Source organism: Nyctereutes procyonoides, unplaced genomic scaffold (assembly GCF_905146905.1).
Source record: "Nyctereutes procyonoides isolate TBG_1078 unplaced genomic scaffold, NYPRO_anot_genome, whole genome shotgun sequence".
Classification (NCBI taxonomy): domain Eukaryota; kingdom Metazoa; phylum Chordata; class Mammalia; order Carnivora; family Canidae; genus Nyctereutes; species Nyctereutes procyonoides.
This window is the reverse complement of record NW_026575020.1, coordinates 31002699-31017454: the sequence shown is the minus strand read 5'-3', so window position 1 is coordinate 31017454 and position 14756 is coordinate 31002699. Positions and strand designations below refer to the sequence as shown.

The 14756-nt window shown below is 60.7% G+C and overlaps 1 protein-coding gene across 1 annotated transcript in view; it reads right to left on the bottom strand.

Moving 5' to 3' along the window:
- Positions 1-2471: 2471 nt before the first annotated feature.
- The window catches only part of NOTCH1 (notch receptor 1), a 43619-nt gene continuing 31334 nt past the window's right edge, over positions 2472-14756 (bottom strand). The window contains exons 20-34 of the mRNA XM_055325075.1: positions 14602-14755; positions 14313-14497; positions 13669-13801; positions 13108-13365; positions 12920-13032; positions 11809-12380; positions 11012-11437; positions 10390-10538; positions 9459-9675; positions 9203-9290; positions 8948-9113; positions 8143-8438; positions 6825-6972; positions 6640-6737; positions 2472-5721 (exon numbers count right to left, since the gene is read on the bottom strand). Of these exons, the coding sequence (XP_055181050.1) occupies positions 4174-5721; positions 6640-6737; positions 6825-6972; positions 8143-8438; positions 8948-9113; positions 9203-9290; positions 9459-9675; positions 10390-10538; positions 11012-11437; positions 11809-12380; positions 12920-13032; positions 13108-13365; positions 13669-13801; positions 14313-14497; positions 14602-14755 (4551 nt within the window). The 3' untranslated portion in view covers positions 2472-4173. The remainder of the gene's footprint in view (positions 5722-6639; positions 6738-6824; positions 6973-8142; positions 8439-8947; positions 9114-9202; positions 9291-9458; positions 9676-10389; positions 10539-11011; positions 11438-11808; positions 12381-12919; positions 13033-13107; positions 13366-13668; positions 13802-14312; positions 14498-14601; position 14756) is intronic.

Here is a 14756-nt window from a genome sequence, read left to right as displayed (position 1 = left end):
CCACCTGGTGGCCCCCGTGTGTGCGTCTGTGTTCTCTTTTTATAAGGACAGCCGTCAGGCTGGATTGGGGTGTACTCCCAGCCTCCCGTTACCCTGATTAGCACTATAGACACCACGTCTCCCAATAAGCCACATCCCAAGGTCCTGGGACCTCAGGTCTCAAAACAGAAATTCTGGGGGGAGGGGACACAATTCAGCTGGAACAGGCCCCCTAAGTCAGGGCCTGTGTCCTCTCTGGGAGGCCTGTGGTGTCTAGTGGGGCCTCCTAGGGGTGGGGACTGGCTGAGCCCGCCAGCCCAGGGCATACATTGAGGAATGAGGACCACAGGGCAGAGGGAGAGCCTGATGGTGATGGGGTCTCTGCAGCCAGGGCGGGGGAGCAGCTCTGGGCCCCAGGGGACACTGGCTGGGAGTCTCAGAGCCAGGTGGTGGGGACAAGTCCCTGAGGGGCGGACTGCAGGGCAGGACAGAGCACATGGCCAGAGGCTGGCGGCTGCCAGGACCTTGTCCACTGGGACACAGGCAGGGCTCCCCACTCTGTGCTCCGTGTGAGCTGGAGCAGGGTGATACTCTGAGGGCTCCGTTCTCTTCTGTGGGCTTCCATCCAGCTGTCCAGGGCTCTGGTGACTCTGGGGACTCCCGAGGCCCACCCTGCTGCATTGGGGGATCCCACCACCTAGATGAGCCTTTTGGAACTGCAAACACTGCTGGGACTTGGTTGTTTCTTCTAAAACAGTAACTGAGCTAAAACAGAAGTCATCGTTGTTGGAGCGAGCACACCAGTCTCAATATGTTCAGCCTGCTATGCAGCCAGCACCCCTGGGGGACCCTGCCTTCCGAGGCACCATAGGCACCCCCACCCTGCTTCCTGCCTCTCTGGGCTCTCCCGTTCTGCACGTTCATACCAATGGAGCCATATGTGACGAGGCCTCCATGTCAGGCTCCTGGCACCCAGCATCACATGTTTGGGGTTTACTGTACCCTTGTGCTAGGCCTCCGTTCCTTTCTGGGGCTACATCATACCCCATCGTGTGCACTTGGTCTGGGTTCTCCAGACAAACAGAACTGAAAGGCTGCACATGTGTATAAAGAGGCCTATGATCAGGACTGGGCTCATAAGATTACAGAGGCTGGGAAGTCCCAGGGTGTGTGGTCAGCAGGCCAGAGCCTGGGACAGGTGATGTCAAAGGCTCCTGCCTGAGTCTGAAGGCATGCAAGCTAGGAAAGCTAACGGTTCGGTTTCCATCTGAGAGTTCTCAGGCTTGAGACCCAGGAAAGAGCTGATACTTCCATCCGTGCTCAAGAGCAGCTCTGTTCTGGGGCCAAGGGTGAGGCAGGAGGGCTTCCCTCTCAGTCTCTTTGTTCTAGTATGGTCATCAACTGATCAGATGAGGCCCACCCACGCTGCAGAGGGCTTCAAGTAACTCCATCCACTGATCTGAATGTTAGTCTCATCCACAAACAAAAGGCCAAAAGGCTCAGCCAAGGGGATACATGAAATGAACCATCACATGTGATCCACACATCAGCTGTTGGGCATTGGGGCTATTCCCACCTCCTGGCTGTTATGGATAGTGCCGCAGTGAACAAGTGCATGTGGGAACTTGTTTGGGCCATTTTCACTTCTTTTGGCCACCTAGATGTGGCATCTTGGGTGCTGGGAGTTCTTGGGGCAGATTTCAGACTGGCTCTGCTCCCTCCATACACAAAAGTTGGGCCATGTACCCTATTCCACATCCTGGAACCTCTCATCTGGTCTACACAGCCCAGGGCCTGACACGGGGCCAGGGCAGGGGTATGTGGGGAGGGGAAGGAAGCCTCCAAACTCAGCAAGGAAATCTTGGGATCACACCTGTGCTTGGGTCTCCTGGGCCCACGGGGCAGGGGTCGTAGTAGGGGCCATCTGACATTCCCTCCCTCAGTTAATCTGGCTGGAACCTGCCAGCTGGGATGTGGCCAGGTAGAGATAAAGGCACAGGTAGGAGGGAGAAGGGGGCCCTGCAGGTGCCTGTGTCTGACAGCCGTCAGCAGCTCCTCGGCCTCACATGACCTCCCCACCATGGTCACCCCTATAGCTCCCCCCGCCCCCGCAGGGCTCCCCAGGTTGGGCAGGTGGTGCCCTGCCCCTCTGACGGACAGGAGCCCCCTGCCTTGGGGCTGTGTGTGCCTTGGGGCTGTGTGCGCCTTGGGGCTGTGTGTGCCTTGGGGCTGCTTTAGCTGCCACGTCCCCGGCCCCCTGCACAGGATGGGGCCAGGCCCACACAGATGCAGAGAGACGCCTGCAGAACTCCTGGAGATGGCTTGTCCCCAGCATCCCCAAGGGCCAGGGCCAGGTGGTCTCCATCACTGCCCATCAGAAGGGGCAGAAGAATTGCTGTTTCCCTCTGAATAGAGCGGCCTGCCCACCCGCCCACCCGCCTGGCCTCCAAGGAAGGGAGCGGATGCCACAACCAGATTTAGCAAAATTGGGATGACCATCAGCATTACTTTTATTGCAAATCAGTTAACAAAAAAAAAAAAAAAAATGAAAAAAAATACAGCATTTTCATCACCTACAGTTTTGCACTTAGATAACTTTTTTAAAAAGTTTCCTTTTTCCTGTAAACTACACTCTATTTTTACAAAACACAGTAAGAATCAACATCTCAGGGCATGTCTGGTCATGCCCACTAGGGATGGCACACGACACTGTCCCTTGGCAAGGCCGGAGAGGCTGCCTGGCGGAGGCAGCAGGGAGGCCTTCGCTGGGTTTGCTCTCAGGAGCTACGGTCCCGGCGGCTTCAGGTCAGGCCGCCAGACCTGGTGGTGAGCAGAGCCATGTTCTGACATCCCTCATCAGCATGACCCCAGACACACCTGTTCATTCAGATTTTTTAAACAAAATCCACCTTTAAAAATGTATTTACAGACGTTTACTTTGCCACAGGCTTATACTTGATATTGCAAGAATCTGCTCCTTCCCCGGGCACACGCACCCCTCTCCAGACCAGGAGGGGTGGCCCCGGAGCTGGCTCCCGTGACCCCGGGGGGGACCCTGGAGCTGTGTCAGGCCCTGGGATGAGCTGTCTCTGCAAACCGAGGCTGGACACAGCCACAGCGCTGGGAAGTCTCCCATGAGGACGAGGCCGAGAGCTGTTCGCTCTGCGAGCTGAACCCAGGCCAGGGGGTAGCAGCTGATCTTTCGTGGGGTCTAGTGAGGTGCCGGCGTCTCCAACGGGGTGGTCCAGGCAGTGTCTTTCCCCAGAAAAGGATTCTCCCACATGGCATCCCCGGGGGTCAGGGGGCAAGGTGGGTGCCCCATGGAGACCTGACTCCTCACTCTTACACAATGGTTACATATCAAGGCCAGGGTGGGGTGCAGAGGAGCTTCTAAAAGAAACAGGAACTCACAAGACCAATCCACAACTATGTAATACTGAACCTGAAACAAAGATTCATGATCGGTACCATGAAATGTGCTCACAGGACACCCCAAGAACACATCTTTAAAAGCACGTTTTCAGAAAAATCGTTAAAGAAACCACATCATTTTATATTTCACACTCCTAGTTTAAACGCGAATTAATCCACATGCTAAAGGTGAGGTGAAGGTTCTGTCTTATTTGCATCTAGATACGTCTCCTCCCACAAAGTAGGTGACAGGTGATGCTGGCAGGAGGCTCAGGACCAGGTGCGGGGTCGGGGGGGTTGCAGGGGGCCACGCGGGGACAGGGCCGCAGCCCCCGGTCACCCTGGCACCTTTCTGGACAATGCGGGTTCAAATCTCCCTTCTCCGACATCATTCTTTTGGATTTTGAAGGAAAAACAAAATCAATAAATAAGTGGCATTTATAAATCATGAATCTTTGTTCATATTTTACAAACACGTAACAATATCATAAGTAGTAAAATCTTGGCTGAGCACTAGTTTATTTTCTCGGAACAGATAAAAATTGTTACCTGGAGCCATAGAAAACATTAAGTATAAATAAAAAAGGCAGTGTTTCCTCGTAAAATAAAAGTACATAAATAAATACTAAAAAAAAAATTAAAATCCTTGTCCTTTTATTTTGTATAAAAACATGTTTCTTAAGAAAAAGCCCCTTCGGTCCATCCCGGTGTCTGCGGTGCGCACGCAAACGCCCCAGCAGGGCTTGGGAAAGGAAGCCAGGGTCCCACCGGGGCGCTGGCTGTTTACTTGAGCGTCTCCGGAATGTGGGCGATGTGGGACTGCGTGCTGGTGGGCGGGCTAGAGATGCCCTCCGACCAGTCAGAGACGTGGGAATGTGGCGACGAGCTGGACCACTGGTCCGGGGACTCAGGGGACGGGGTGAGGAAGGGGTGCTCGGGAACCTGTAGCTGGTGGCTGGGGGTGTTGTCCGCAGGGGAGGAGGAGTAGCTGTGCTGCGAGGGCGGGGTCAGGAACTGGGCGGTGGTCATGGCCGGGGCCAGTGCAGCAGGCAGTGCCGTGGGCAGGGCCTGGCTGTCCTGCGGCAGGATAGTGTGCACCGCCAGGCCACTGGCGCCCAACGGCTGCACATCCGCCTGGCTAGGCTCCCCGCCCAGGAAGCTTCGGCCCACGTGGCTGCTGGCAGCCGAGCTCACCCCGAGATGCGGCTGGGGTGGCTGGGGTGGTGCCGGCAGGCTCTGTGGCTGCTGGATAGTGGGTGGCTGCAGGCTCGGCGGCGGCTGCAGGCCGGGCTGTGGCATCTGTAAGTTCTGCTGCTGCTGCGGCACCTGCTGCAGTGGCTGGGTCTGTACCAGGTGAGGCTGGCTGGCCAGGCGAGTGTTGGGCAGGGCCTGGTAGCTCATCATGTGGGACAGGGCAGCGGTGGTGGGGAGGCCAGCGTGCAGTGGGCCCATCAGGCTGTGCTGGAGGCCAGGGGCCTGCGAGGTCAGGGGGCCCGGTGCCACGTTCCCTCGCAGTGGGTTGTACTGGTTTGGCACCAGGCCATTCTGCAGCCGGGACAGCCACTCACACTGGCCGTTCAAGGCCGTGGCCCCACCCATGGTGAAATTCACGGCCCCTCCGCCACTGCCACTAGTGCTGCCACTGCCGGTGCCCAGGACAGTGCCGGTGCTGGAGGCCACGGGCAGGTGGGAGAGCCGTGGCGGTCCTGCCTCGAAGGCCAGCCGGCCACCCCCAGCCAGCGTGGTCATCTCAGGCTTGGCGGCCACACTCAGGTGGCTGACACCTAGGTGGGCATCAGGCATGCCAGGCAGGTGGCCAAGAGGCACAGATGGGGATGGCTGGAATGGAGACGACAGCAGAGGTGGTGAGGCCACGTCTGACAGGTAGCCATGGGGTGACTCCAGTGAGTCCACAGGTGACAGCACACTTGAGCTGTCCAGTAGGCAGGCCTTGCCGTCCTGGGATTTCTTCCTGCGTGCCTTGAGGTCCTTGGTCTCCTTGCCGCCACAGGCCAGGCCCTTGGTGCTGGGCTTGCGGGCCTTCTTGCCCGGCACAGCCGGCTTCAGGTTGCCCAGGTAGCCATTGGGGGAGCAGAGCGGGGGGGACAGTGTTGGCGTGCCGCCCAGGGCAGGGCCGTGCAGCTGGGGGCTGCGTACGAGGCTGTACTCATCCAGAAGCCGAACGATGTCGTGGTGCATGCGCTCCTGCGCAATGTCGCGAGGTAGGCGGTCCATGTGGTCTGTGATATCCCGGTTGGCGAAGTGGTCCAGCAGCACCTTGGCGGTCTCATAGCTGCCCTCCCGAGCGGCCAGGAACAGGGGCGTCTCCTCCTGGGAACAGGCAAGGGGCAGGTGAGGGGGTCACCCACACCAATGCCCTGTCAGCAGAGGGACCGCACAGGAGAAGCAAGCTCATGTGGGCCCTGTCCCCAACTTCACCATGACCTGACCAATTAAGTCTTACAAATGCCCTTAAGAGGAATCCCAGGAGACCTGCGCTGAGGCCGTCTGTGGGGTCTGTGTTCTAAGTGACTAGGCTTGACCTGTATGGGGGCACAGACCCCCCAGAATCTACAACCGTGGCCTCTCTCCCTCTCTCTCTCACCTCCATAACAGCTACAAACGGTGCAGCCATTTCAGGGACTGGAGGATCCCTGAGGGGGCACCCTTGGGCACCAGGCTGAGAGGGTCCCGTCCCCAGATGGTCCCCAAGTGACCCTGATGCTTTAGCACCTCTCCTGAGTTACGATTTCCCTGTCTGCACAGGGGATACACCATGCGTCCCCGTGAGGGTGCTGCGTGTGTGGCAGTGGGGAGCAGGTGGCCTGGTGGTGCCTTCCCGGCTCACACGAGGCACCGGCCATGGCCCAATGCCTTCCTGGCAATCCCCACATCTCTGAGGTTCAGTCTCCCTAGCAGGAAGGGGGTTCACATTGTGGGCACTCCACACCAAGGAGACCCAGGTGGGGTCAACACGCGCAGGAGTCAGCCAACAAGGAGCACCCCGTGCTAAGCACCCAGGGCCCAGGTTGGGAGTTGGGAAGGAAAGTTTCCTTGGCTTTGGGGACACACTGAGCAAGATGGTGACAGCTCCACACACAGGAACATGGCTTGGGCATCCCCCGAGTGCCAAGCCCCCACACCCACCAGGCTTGGGCTCCATCTGCGTCAACCCTCCCTGCCTGTGACAGCTGAGAACAGAAGGTGCTGTGAAAGGACTTGTAGCCTTGCCCCGGCCCGTAAGCCCACCTTGTTGTTCTGCATGTCTTTGTTGGCCCCATTCTTCAGCAGCACAACGGCAGCTTCCACGTTGTTCACAGCAGCGGCCCAGTGCAGGGCAGACTTGCCTGCAAGGGAAAGACAAGGGTCAGTCAGGGTGGGCTGGCAGGGACAGCGGGCCCATCCTCCACACCCGGGGCCACAGCCTGGCTTACCCAGATCATCCACAGCGTTGACATCAGCATGTGAGTTGATCAGGTCCTCCAGCATGCCCTCCACTGCCAGGCGGGCCGCCAGGATCAGTGGCGTCGTGCCGTCATGCATGCGGGCGTCCAGGTCTGTGGCTCGATTCCGGATGAGGATCTAGACAATAGGAGACGGTCTCAGGCTTGGCAGATGCGTCCGAGGCTGCCGGCCCGGACGCAGTGCCTGCGAACCCACCCGCAGCACAACAGAGCCTCTGTGAGTGGAGTCCTGGGAAGTGTGGATGACGCAAGGAGCGCAGGGAGGGCGGCACTTCACTGGCCATAGCTGGAGGGGCTGGGGTGCAAGCTGCACTGCCCACACACACCAGGCATTCGATCATCAGGCATGGCCTCATCCCGTCCGTGCTGTGGGCCTGGCCACCACCACCAACACCCAGGACAGAGGAGTTAAGTGTGTGCCCAACCACGGTGGGCAGAGCCATGCCTAGACCATGGACTCAGAACTCCTGAGCTGTGCTGTGTTCACCCAGGTTCAGAGAGAGCATGCAGTCCTTCAGATGCTGCTGCACCCCAGGTCACCAATGGGAAGGGCGGTCACCATCCACGGGTGGGTGACAAGGGCTGGCCTCACTCCCACTGAGAGCCCCTGGGAATCCCACATGTCTGTGTGCCAGAAGGGCTGTCAGAGCCAATATAGCCAGAGCCGTCCTCCGGGGGGCTCGTTTACAGGTCCTCCCCCAGCCAGCCTCGCTTCCTTAGCTCCGCAGGCGAGTAACGCGTTAAAAATCATTACATCAGCAGCTTTGTGAGGGCTCTCCCCCAAATGGCGCCATGCCTTGCCTGTCTGTTCAGGGCAGGGCTGCCCAGAGCCTGGGAACTAGCTGGTGGTTTGCAAAGGGAGGGGGGGGTCTGTGCAGAGACAGCCCCCCGAAACCCACACATCCAATTCCCTGAACCCACCCTACCCCCAGGCTCCCAGTGAGGCCAAAGCCTCAGGTCCACAGGGCCCCAAAACACTCACTGCCACGGGCTACGCCTCCAGCCATGGCTGAGCAAGGGGGCCGTGAGGAGCTGCCACAGTGGGGCCAGGAGGCCTCTCACCCCCACGCCCCCAGGCCCTGCAAGCCTCCTGCACACCTGCCTCCAGCCTTCCTTGGAGCTGTGTGACTCAGAGCCGCAGGTTCATGTGAAGCCACCAACCATCCCCGCTCAGGCTACACTTGATGTCAGGGCTCTGGGGCCCGTGAGCCCAGTCGCCAGCCAGACCAGGGGCAAGGTGGGTGGGCCAGGGGCTGGTGGAAGGGCACGCTCAGCAGCAGCTGCCCACCTGGAAGACGCCCTGTGCGTCAGCGGACACGGCCGCGTGTAGCGGGGTGCGGCCCATGTTGTCCTGGATGTTGGCATCTGCGCTGGCTTCCAACAGGCGCTTGGCCGCATCAGAGCGCGAGTAGCGGGCGGCCAGGTGCAGGGCGGTCTCGCCGGTGCGGTCTGTTTGGTTGTGCAGGCTGGCGCCCTGGTAGATGAAGTCGGAGATGACTGCTGGAGCGTCCTCTTCCTCCTCGCTGTTGCCCGTCTCTAGGCCTCCTCCACTGCAGGAGGCGATCATGAGGGGCGTGAAGCCGTCTGTATGAAGGCAGGGGAGGGCTCGGTCAGGAGGGCAGGCCCCAGGCAGCGGCAGCAGCGAGGGTGTCCATGGTCTTGACTTGGTGGGCGGCCATGTGGATGCACAGCCCAGCCTGTGGCACCCTCTACCCATGGTGGGGCCACCAAAATCAACCTGAGCTTCCCAAGGGACAGAGCCAGTCCCGCTGCCAATTGGCTAGTGGGTGACGGCAGCCCCACGGCCTGACCTGCCTGAGACCTTCATCGGTAACCCATCCGGGAAAAGGTGATGTAAGCACCTCAGACGTTTCAGAAGGAATGAATCTGATGGGCAGAATGCCTTCCCCAGATGGAGCCAGCTAAGGTAAGGAAGGAGCGTCTCCCGGGACATCCTGTCCTGAGAGTGCACCTTGCCTACCCAGTGCCTGGCCTCCAGCATACTGACCCCAGCAAGCTGCCGGATGAGGGTAACCCTGTCCCAAGAGCCTCTGGGGTGGGGGGCAGTGGCGGGTGGCTGGCTGTGCGCCTACCTGGCCCTCGGACATTGACGTCCATGCAGTCGGCATCGGCTTCACCCTGGGGTGGCGTGGGAGCCATGGCCGACACGCGCAGATCGGCAGCATCCAGGTGCTGCTGCGTCCACTGCCGGTGGTCTGTCTGGTCATCCAGATCAGGAAGAACCACCGGTTCCTCGAACTAAGGAAGGGGTGAGCAGAGAGCCCATCACAGGGGGCCCAGGAAGGGGTGGAGCCGCCCAGGGACGTCCAAGATCCCACCAGACTCACCCGGAACTTCTTAGCCTCCAGGTCCTCGTCACCCCACTCGTTCTGGTTGTCGTCCATGAGCGCGCCATCTGAGACATTCTTCAGGGGCCTGGGAGCAGGAGGGCGGGAGAGTGAGACTGAGCAGGGCTGCCCGCAGGGCCGGGGCTCAGGCAGCCGCCCCGTGCCCTTGGACCAAGCAAGGTGAGGCCTGTGGGTCTGCACGGGACGGGACCCGTCTCCCCCAAGCCCCCCAGAGGCTGCGGTGGCGTCCACTAACTTGAGACCCACGGAGTCCTCGCCAAGGGGCTCCCGCCGCTTCTTCTTGCTGGCCTCTGACACCTTGAAGCCTTCGGGGAACCAGAGCTGTCCATGCTGCCGCCGGCGCTTGCGGGACAGCAGCACCCCGCAGCCCACGAAGAAGAGCAGCACGAAGGCAGCCACGGCCACGTACATGAAGTGCAGCTGTGGGGGCGGGGGCAGCTCCACGGTCTCACCTGTGGGCACCCAGATATCAGGCGGCAGCTCCACGGCAGGCCGGCAGCCGGGGGGCAGCGGACTGGCTCCGTGGCTGGGTGCCTCCTCACCCGCTCTCCTCCACCCCGCCCCCCAAAATAAGGTCATTTTCTACGCGATTAATCAGAATTGCAAACTATCGCTAAATTCTCTCTTGCACCAGCCGACTATCTGGAGACGGCTTTTACTTTTTTCTCCTTTAAGGGAGAAGGATTAGCCAACTTCAAATCACTGCACTTGCATTGAGCTGTTAAGACAAAGGATTTACAGGGATTTTCGAGATACAAACTTCAACACTTCACATGACACCGATCAATTCTTCTCTCTCTCTCTCTTTTTTAAAAAGCTGTAATGATTTTGAAATAATACCCAACAAAGAAAAATCAGGGGAACAGGGAGGGGGAGAAAAAGGCTCCCATTTTCTGGCAGATGTGTCCATCCCCTGGGCCAGCCACCCCGACAGCTGTCACTACGGGTAGGGAGGGCGCGCCAGACAGAAAATCCCACAGAAGGGCTTCCTGCGCTCTGGACGGCATGACACGCACTGCGTGGGCGGCAAATGGCACAAAAAACAAGAACATTTGCCAGGGGGCGGGGGGGGGGGGAGGCTGGGAGACGCAGCCCCTCCCAGGTAGACTTTCCTTAGAAGCCTGCAAACTGTCCCCCAGGGAGTGGGGCTAGGGCGGGCCACTCACTCTGCACGGCCTCAATCTTGTAAGGGATGTTGAGGCTCCCCAGCGAGGCAAGAGCACCCAAGAAGGCAGCCACGTCCGTGGCGCTCTGGAAACACTGCGAGGATGACTGGACGCACTGCCGGTTGTCGATCTCCAAGTAGACGATAGATCTAGGGGAGTACCCAGGTCAGGGGGCTCAGACCTCAGGTGCACCCCCACAGCTGCTCCATTTACTCCTTGGGCCCATGGCATCATCCCCATGGGGGAGGGGGCACTCCCAGGATGGGCATAACTGCACAGAACCACCTAGGAGGTGGACAGCACTCCCTCCAGCCGAGCAAGCCCCACATGGGCACACACAGCAGGTGCTTCTGAGACACTCCTCAAAGTGCTCCCTCGGCCACCCTGCCACCCTGTACATCCCACTGGGAGATGCAACCACCCTTCTCCCATCTCAGGAGTCTGGTCCTCCTCTGGGAACTGACCCCAGGTGCTGGAGCACCTGCTGGGGGTGGATCAGGAGCTTGGGCAGGTGGGCCCTGGAAGTCTGGGTCTTGTGGGACCCTCTGTCTGTTCCGCCATCAGGTTGGGAGGCAGCACCTGGCCCACCGGGGGAGTGGGGAGCTGGCTGGAGCATGCTCACCCGCGGATGTCCATGGGGTCCAGCTCCCTGCGCCGGCGTCCAGCCCCACCAGGGAGCAATGCAGCCTCCACCCGATTTAGCAGGGCCCCAGGCACGGCCCAGCTGTCCACCGCACGTTTGATGGGGTGTTTGCGCAGCTCCTCCTCTCGTCCGTAGTATGGGAAGATCATGGGCTGGCCATGGGCATCACGCTTGAACACCACGTTGGTGTGCAGCAGGCGGCTGAGCTCCCGCAGGAAGTGCAGCGAGTTGTTGCGCAGCTGCGCAGGCGGCGTGAGCACCACCAGCACCAGGGCACCAGCCGCCAGCCGCTCGGGGACATGCTCTGCGCAGTCCAGCCCATCCCACTCACACTCCGCGCTGTTGCAGCCCTGGTCGCAGTGCCCATCACCGAAGTGGTCCTTGCAGTACTGGTCGTACAGGGGGCTGTGGACAGATGGATGCAGGCACGCTCAGGGCCCTATCCAGCCCTGCGCCCCCGCCGGCCCCTCCCAGAGGCCTGCCTGCACCCGGCTCTTCACTTATGCCCCTTCTGGGACCCCTCCCTGCACCTGCTTCTCCACCTGTGCCCTGCCCCGGTGCCCCCTCCCAGAGCCCTGCCCCCAGAGCCCCACCCGTTGCTCACTTGTGCCCCGCCCCTACCTCACATGTGCCCCACCCCAGCCCACCTCCTGCCCACCTGTACCCCACCCCCTGCCTAAGCCCCGCCCCCTCCCCACCTTCCTCTGCCCTGCCCACCTATACTCCACTCGCTCTGCCCAAGCCCCACCCAAGGCCCCGCCCCCCCAACGCCTCACTTGCACTGGCCCTCTGCACGCTGGCAGTCGAAGCCATCAAACAGGCAGCCAGCAGAGTTGCACTGGCTGTCGCAGTGGCCGTTGCTGAAATACTTCCAGCACTGCAATGACTGTGAGCAGTTCTGCCACGGGTCGTTGAAGTTGAGCGAGCAGTCGCCGCCGTCCCAGCCGCACGCATGGTTGTTGCATGCCAGGCTGCACACCTTGTTGCCCGCCTCTCCGTGGCACTCGGGCAGCTCGCAGGCCTCCTCTATCTGTGGCGGGGGGATGTCGAGGCCCAGGCCACCCCCAAAGCTGTAGTCCAGGATGTGGCACAGGAGCCCATTGAAGTTGGCTGGGCACAGGCAGCGGTAGAAGGGGCTCTCAGTGGTGGGCTCGCAGCTACCCTGGTTATAGCAGGGGTTGCCACCCACACAGGGGCTGCCGGCGGGGAACTGGCACTCGGGGCCGGTGAAGGGGCCCAGGCACAGGCAGGTGGGGCTGCGTGGGCCCGAAATGCATGTGCCACCATTGAGGCAGCGCCGGCTTCCACAGGCCCGGGCATCATTCTCACACGTGGCACCCTCAAAGCCCTGGGGGATGGGAGATAGCGGGGTGTCAGGAGGACAGGTAGGGCCACCTGTCCCCGTGCCTGGGACAGCCCGCAGCCGGTGCCTTGGACGGCACATTCTCCCCACACGGAAGCCCAGGGGTTGCTGGGGGCCGGGAGGGGGGTTGAGGATGACACCAGGCACTGAGATGCTCACAGGCCGTGGCCCTGGAGGGCATGTGGTGCTGCCTTTATTAGAGCCCAGAGCACACACCCTGCAGGAGCAACCCCGACCAACACAGCTGGCCCCAGTGTGCTCACCCACTGTTACCCCCATGTGTGACCCCGAGGTACAAAAGCCACATGGGGATGGTGCAGACAGGGGCATGGCAGGTGCCTGCACCATTTCTCTATAAACCTGAGTCAGCTCTGCAAATAAACTTCGGCCAGAAAGCCTGGATCTCAGAGCCAAGAGGACTCAGGCCAGCCCCAGCCAGCCCTCCCCACCCTCCATGTGCAGTGGCAGCGAGGGGGCACTCTCCTGCCCCCCGCAGACCAAAGAGCCCCTGCAGCAACACCTACCGCAGGGCACTTGCAGATGAAGCCACGAGCTGTGTTAGAGGCCACGGCGCAGGTGCCCCCATTCTGGCAGGGCCTGCCCTTGCAGCCATTGATGATGGACTCACAGCGGCGTCCTGGGGATGAGAGTGGGCATGAGGGGCCCGTCCTTCCCCGGCCCTTGCCCTGCCCCACCCTGCCCCAGCACCCACCAGTGTGGCCTGCGCGGCACTCGCAGTAGAAGTCATTGACACGCTGTACGCAGTTCTGGGTGCCTCGGGTGTCACAGGGATTGGACAGGCACTCATTGACGTCGCCCTCACAGCGCTCACCAACGAAGCCAGGTGGGCAGGTGCAGCTGTAGCCGCCCACTTGGTCCACGCAGGTGCCGTTGTTAAAGCACTTGGGGCCCCGGGAGACAGGGTCAATGGGGGGACTGCAGTCGTCCACATTGACCTCACAGTGCACACCTGCAGAAGCCGGGCACCGTCAGGGACCAGCCACGTGCTGGCCCAGCTCCCTCTGTCAAACGGTCAGGAGGACGGGACCCCACAGATGTTCAGGAGAGGGGACGCGGCAACAGGGCTGCACCCCACACTTGTTGCCCTGTGCCAGTGGCCTGCTGGGCTCCCTCCCTTGGCTCCATCCCCAGTCAGTCCCACACCTGTCTCCTGCCCCATAGGGCAGAGCGGAAGCTCTAGGATGCTTGTGACCAGTGCCTGACTTGCCCACTCGCCCCCTGGACCCCAGCCCCAGGGTGTGGGGATCCTTACCCTGTGTGCCCCGGGGACAGGAGCACTTGTAGGTGTTGATGAGGTCGATGCAGGTGCCCCCATTCTGGCATGGGTGGGATAGACACTCATTCATTTCCTCAGAGCAGTTCACCCCGTGGTACCCGGCCACACACTGTGCGGGGAAATAGACAAGGGGTGCAGCTGTGGATCAGTGGGAGGCTGACCTGGGGCCCTCTGCACCTGTGTGGGTGGGCGGGGCCACATGAGCCACCCTCCCGACCAGCTAAGCCTTGAGGTTCTCACACCCAGTCTATCCAGAGGGAGACCCAACCCAGCTGACACTAAGGAGGGCCCTGGTAAGCTGAGTCACTGCTCGGAGCAGGGACTAGAGCTTGTCTTGCGAAATAGAAGTGGGGGCCTTGAGGCAGGTATCTGCTGAGCCCAGAGGGACAGCTCTGGGGAAGGAGACCCAGAGGAAAACCATATCCTGTATTTCCGTGTAGTCTTCCTCTTCTAGGCTTCCCCATGGGACACCCTCAACAGGCAGTCTTCCCTGATTATCACAGCCCTCCCTTCCTGGAACCACACCTGTTGGGTTTAGTCTCCACTGCTGTCTCCCTTGTAGCCTAGGGCTTGGCACGCACTGCACACACCCCCTCCCCACCATGAGGATGGGTGCCCACCTCACAGGAATAGCCACCAGGATAGTCGGTGCAGGTGGCCCCGTTCTGGCAGGGGCTGGGTGAGCACTCATCCACCTGGTCCTCACAGTAGCTGCCTGTGTAGCCTGCCTGGCAGCGGCAGTGGTGCGTATTGCCTGCATCCATGCAGAGCCCCCCGTTCCGGCAGAGGTGGGTGACATTGACGTCTGCAGGGGATGTGGGGGGAGGGTGTAGGTGTGAGGCCTTGGGCTGCAGGTGGGGGGTCAGCCAGGGCGGAGGCAGTGGGGCACCAGGGGACACAGCCAATTACCTTGCCGCTGGGCGGCCACTTCACAGGACACATTGGGTACATCGCAGTAGAGGCCAGTCCAGCCACTGTGGCACTCGCACCGGTACAGGGTGTTGCTCTGCCAGCATTTGCCGCCATTCTTGCAGGGTGAAGAGTCACACCAGCGCACAAGGTTC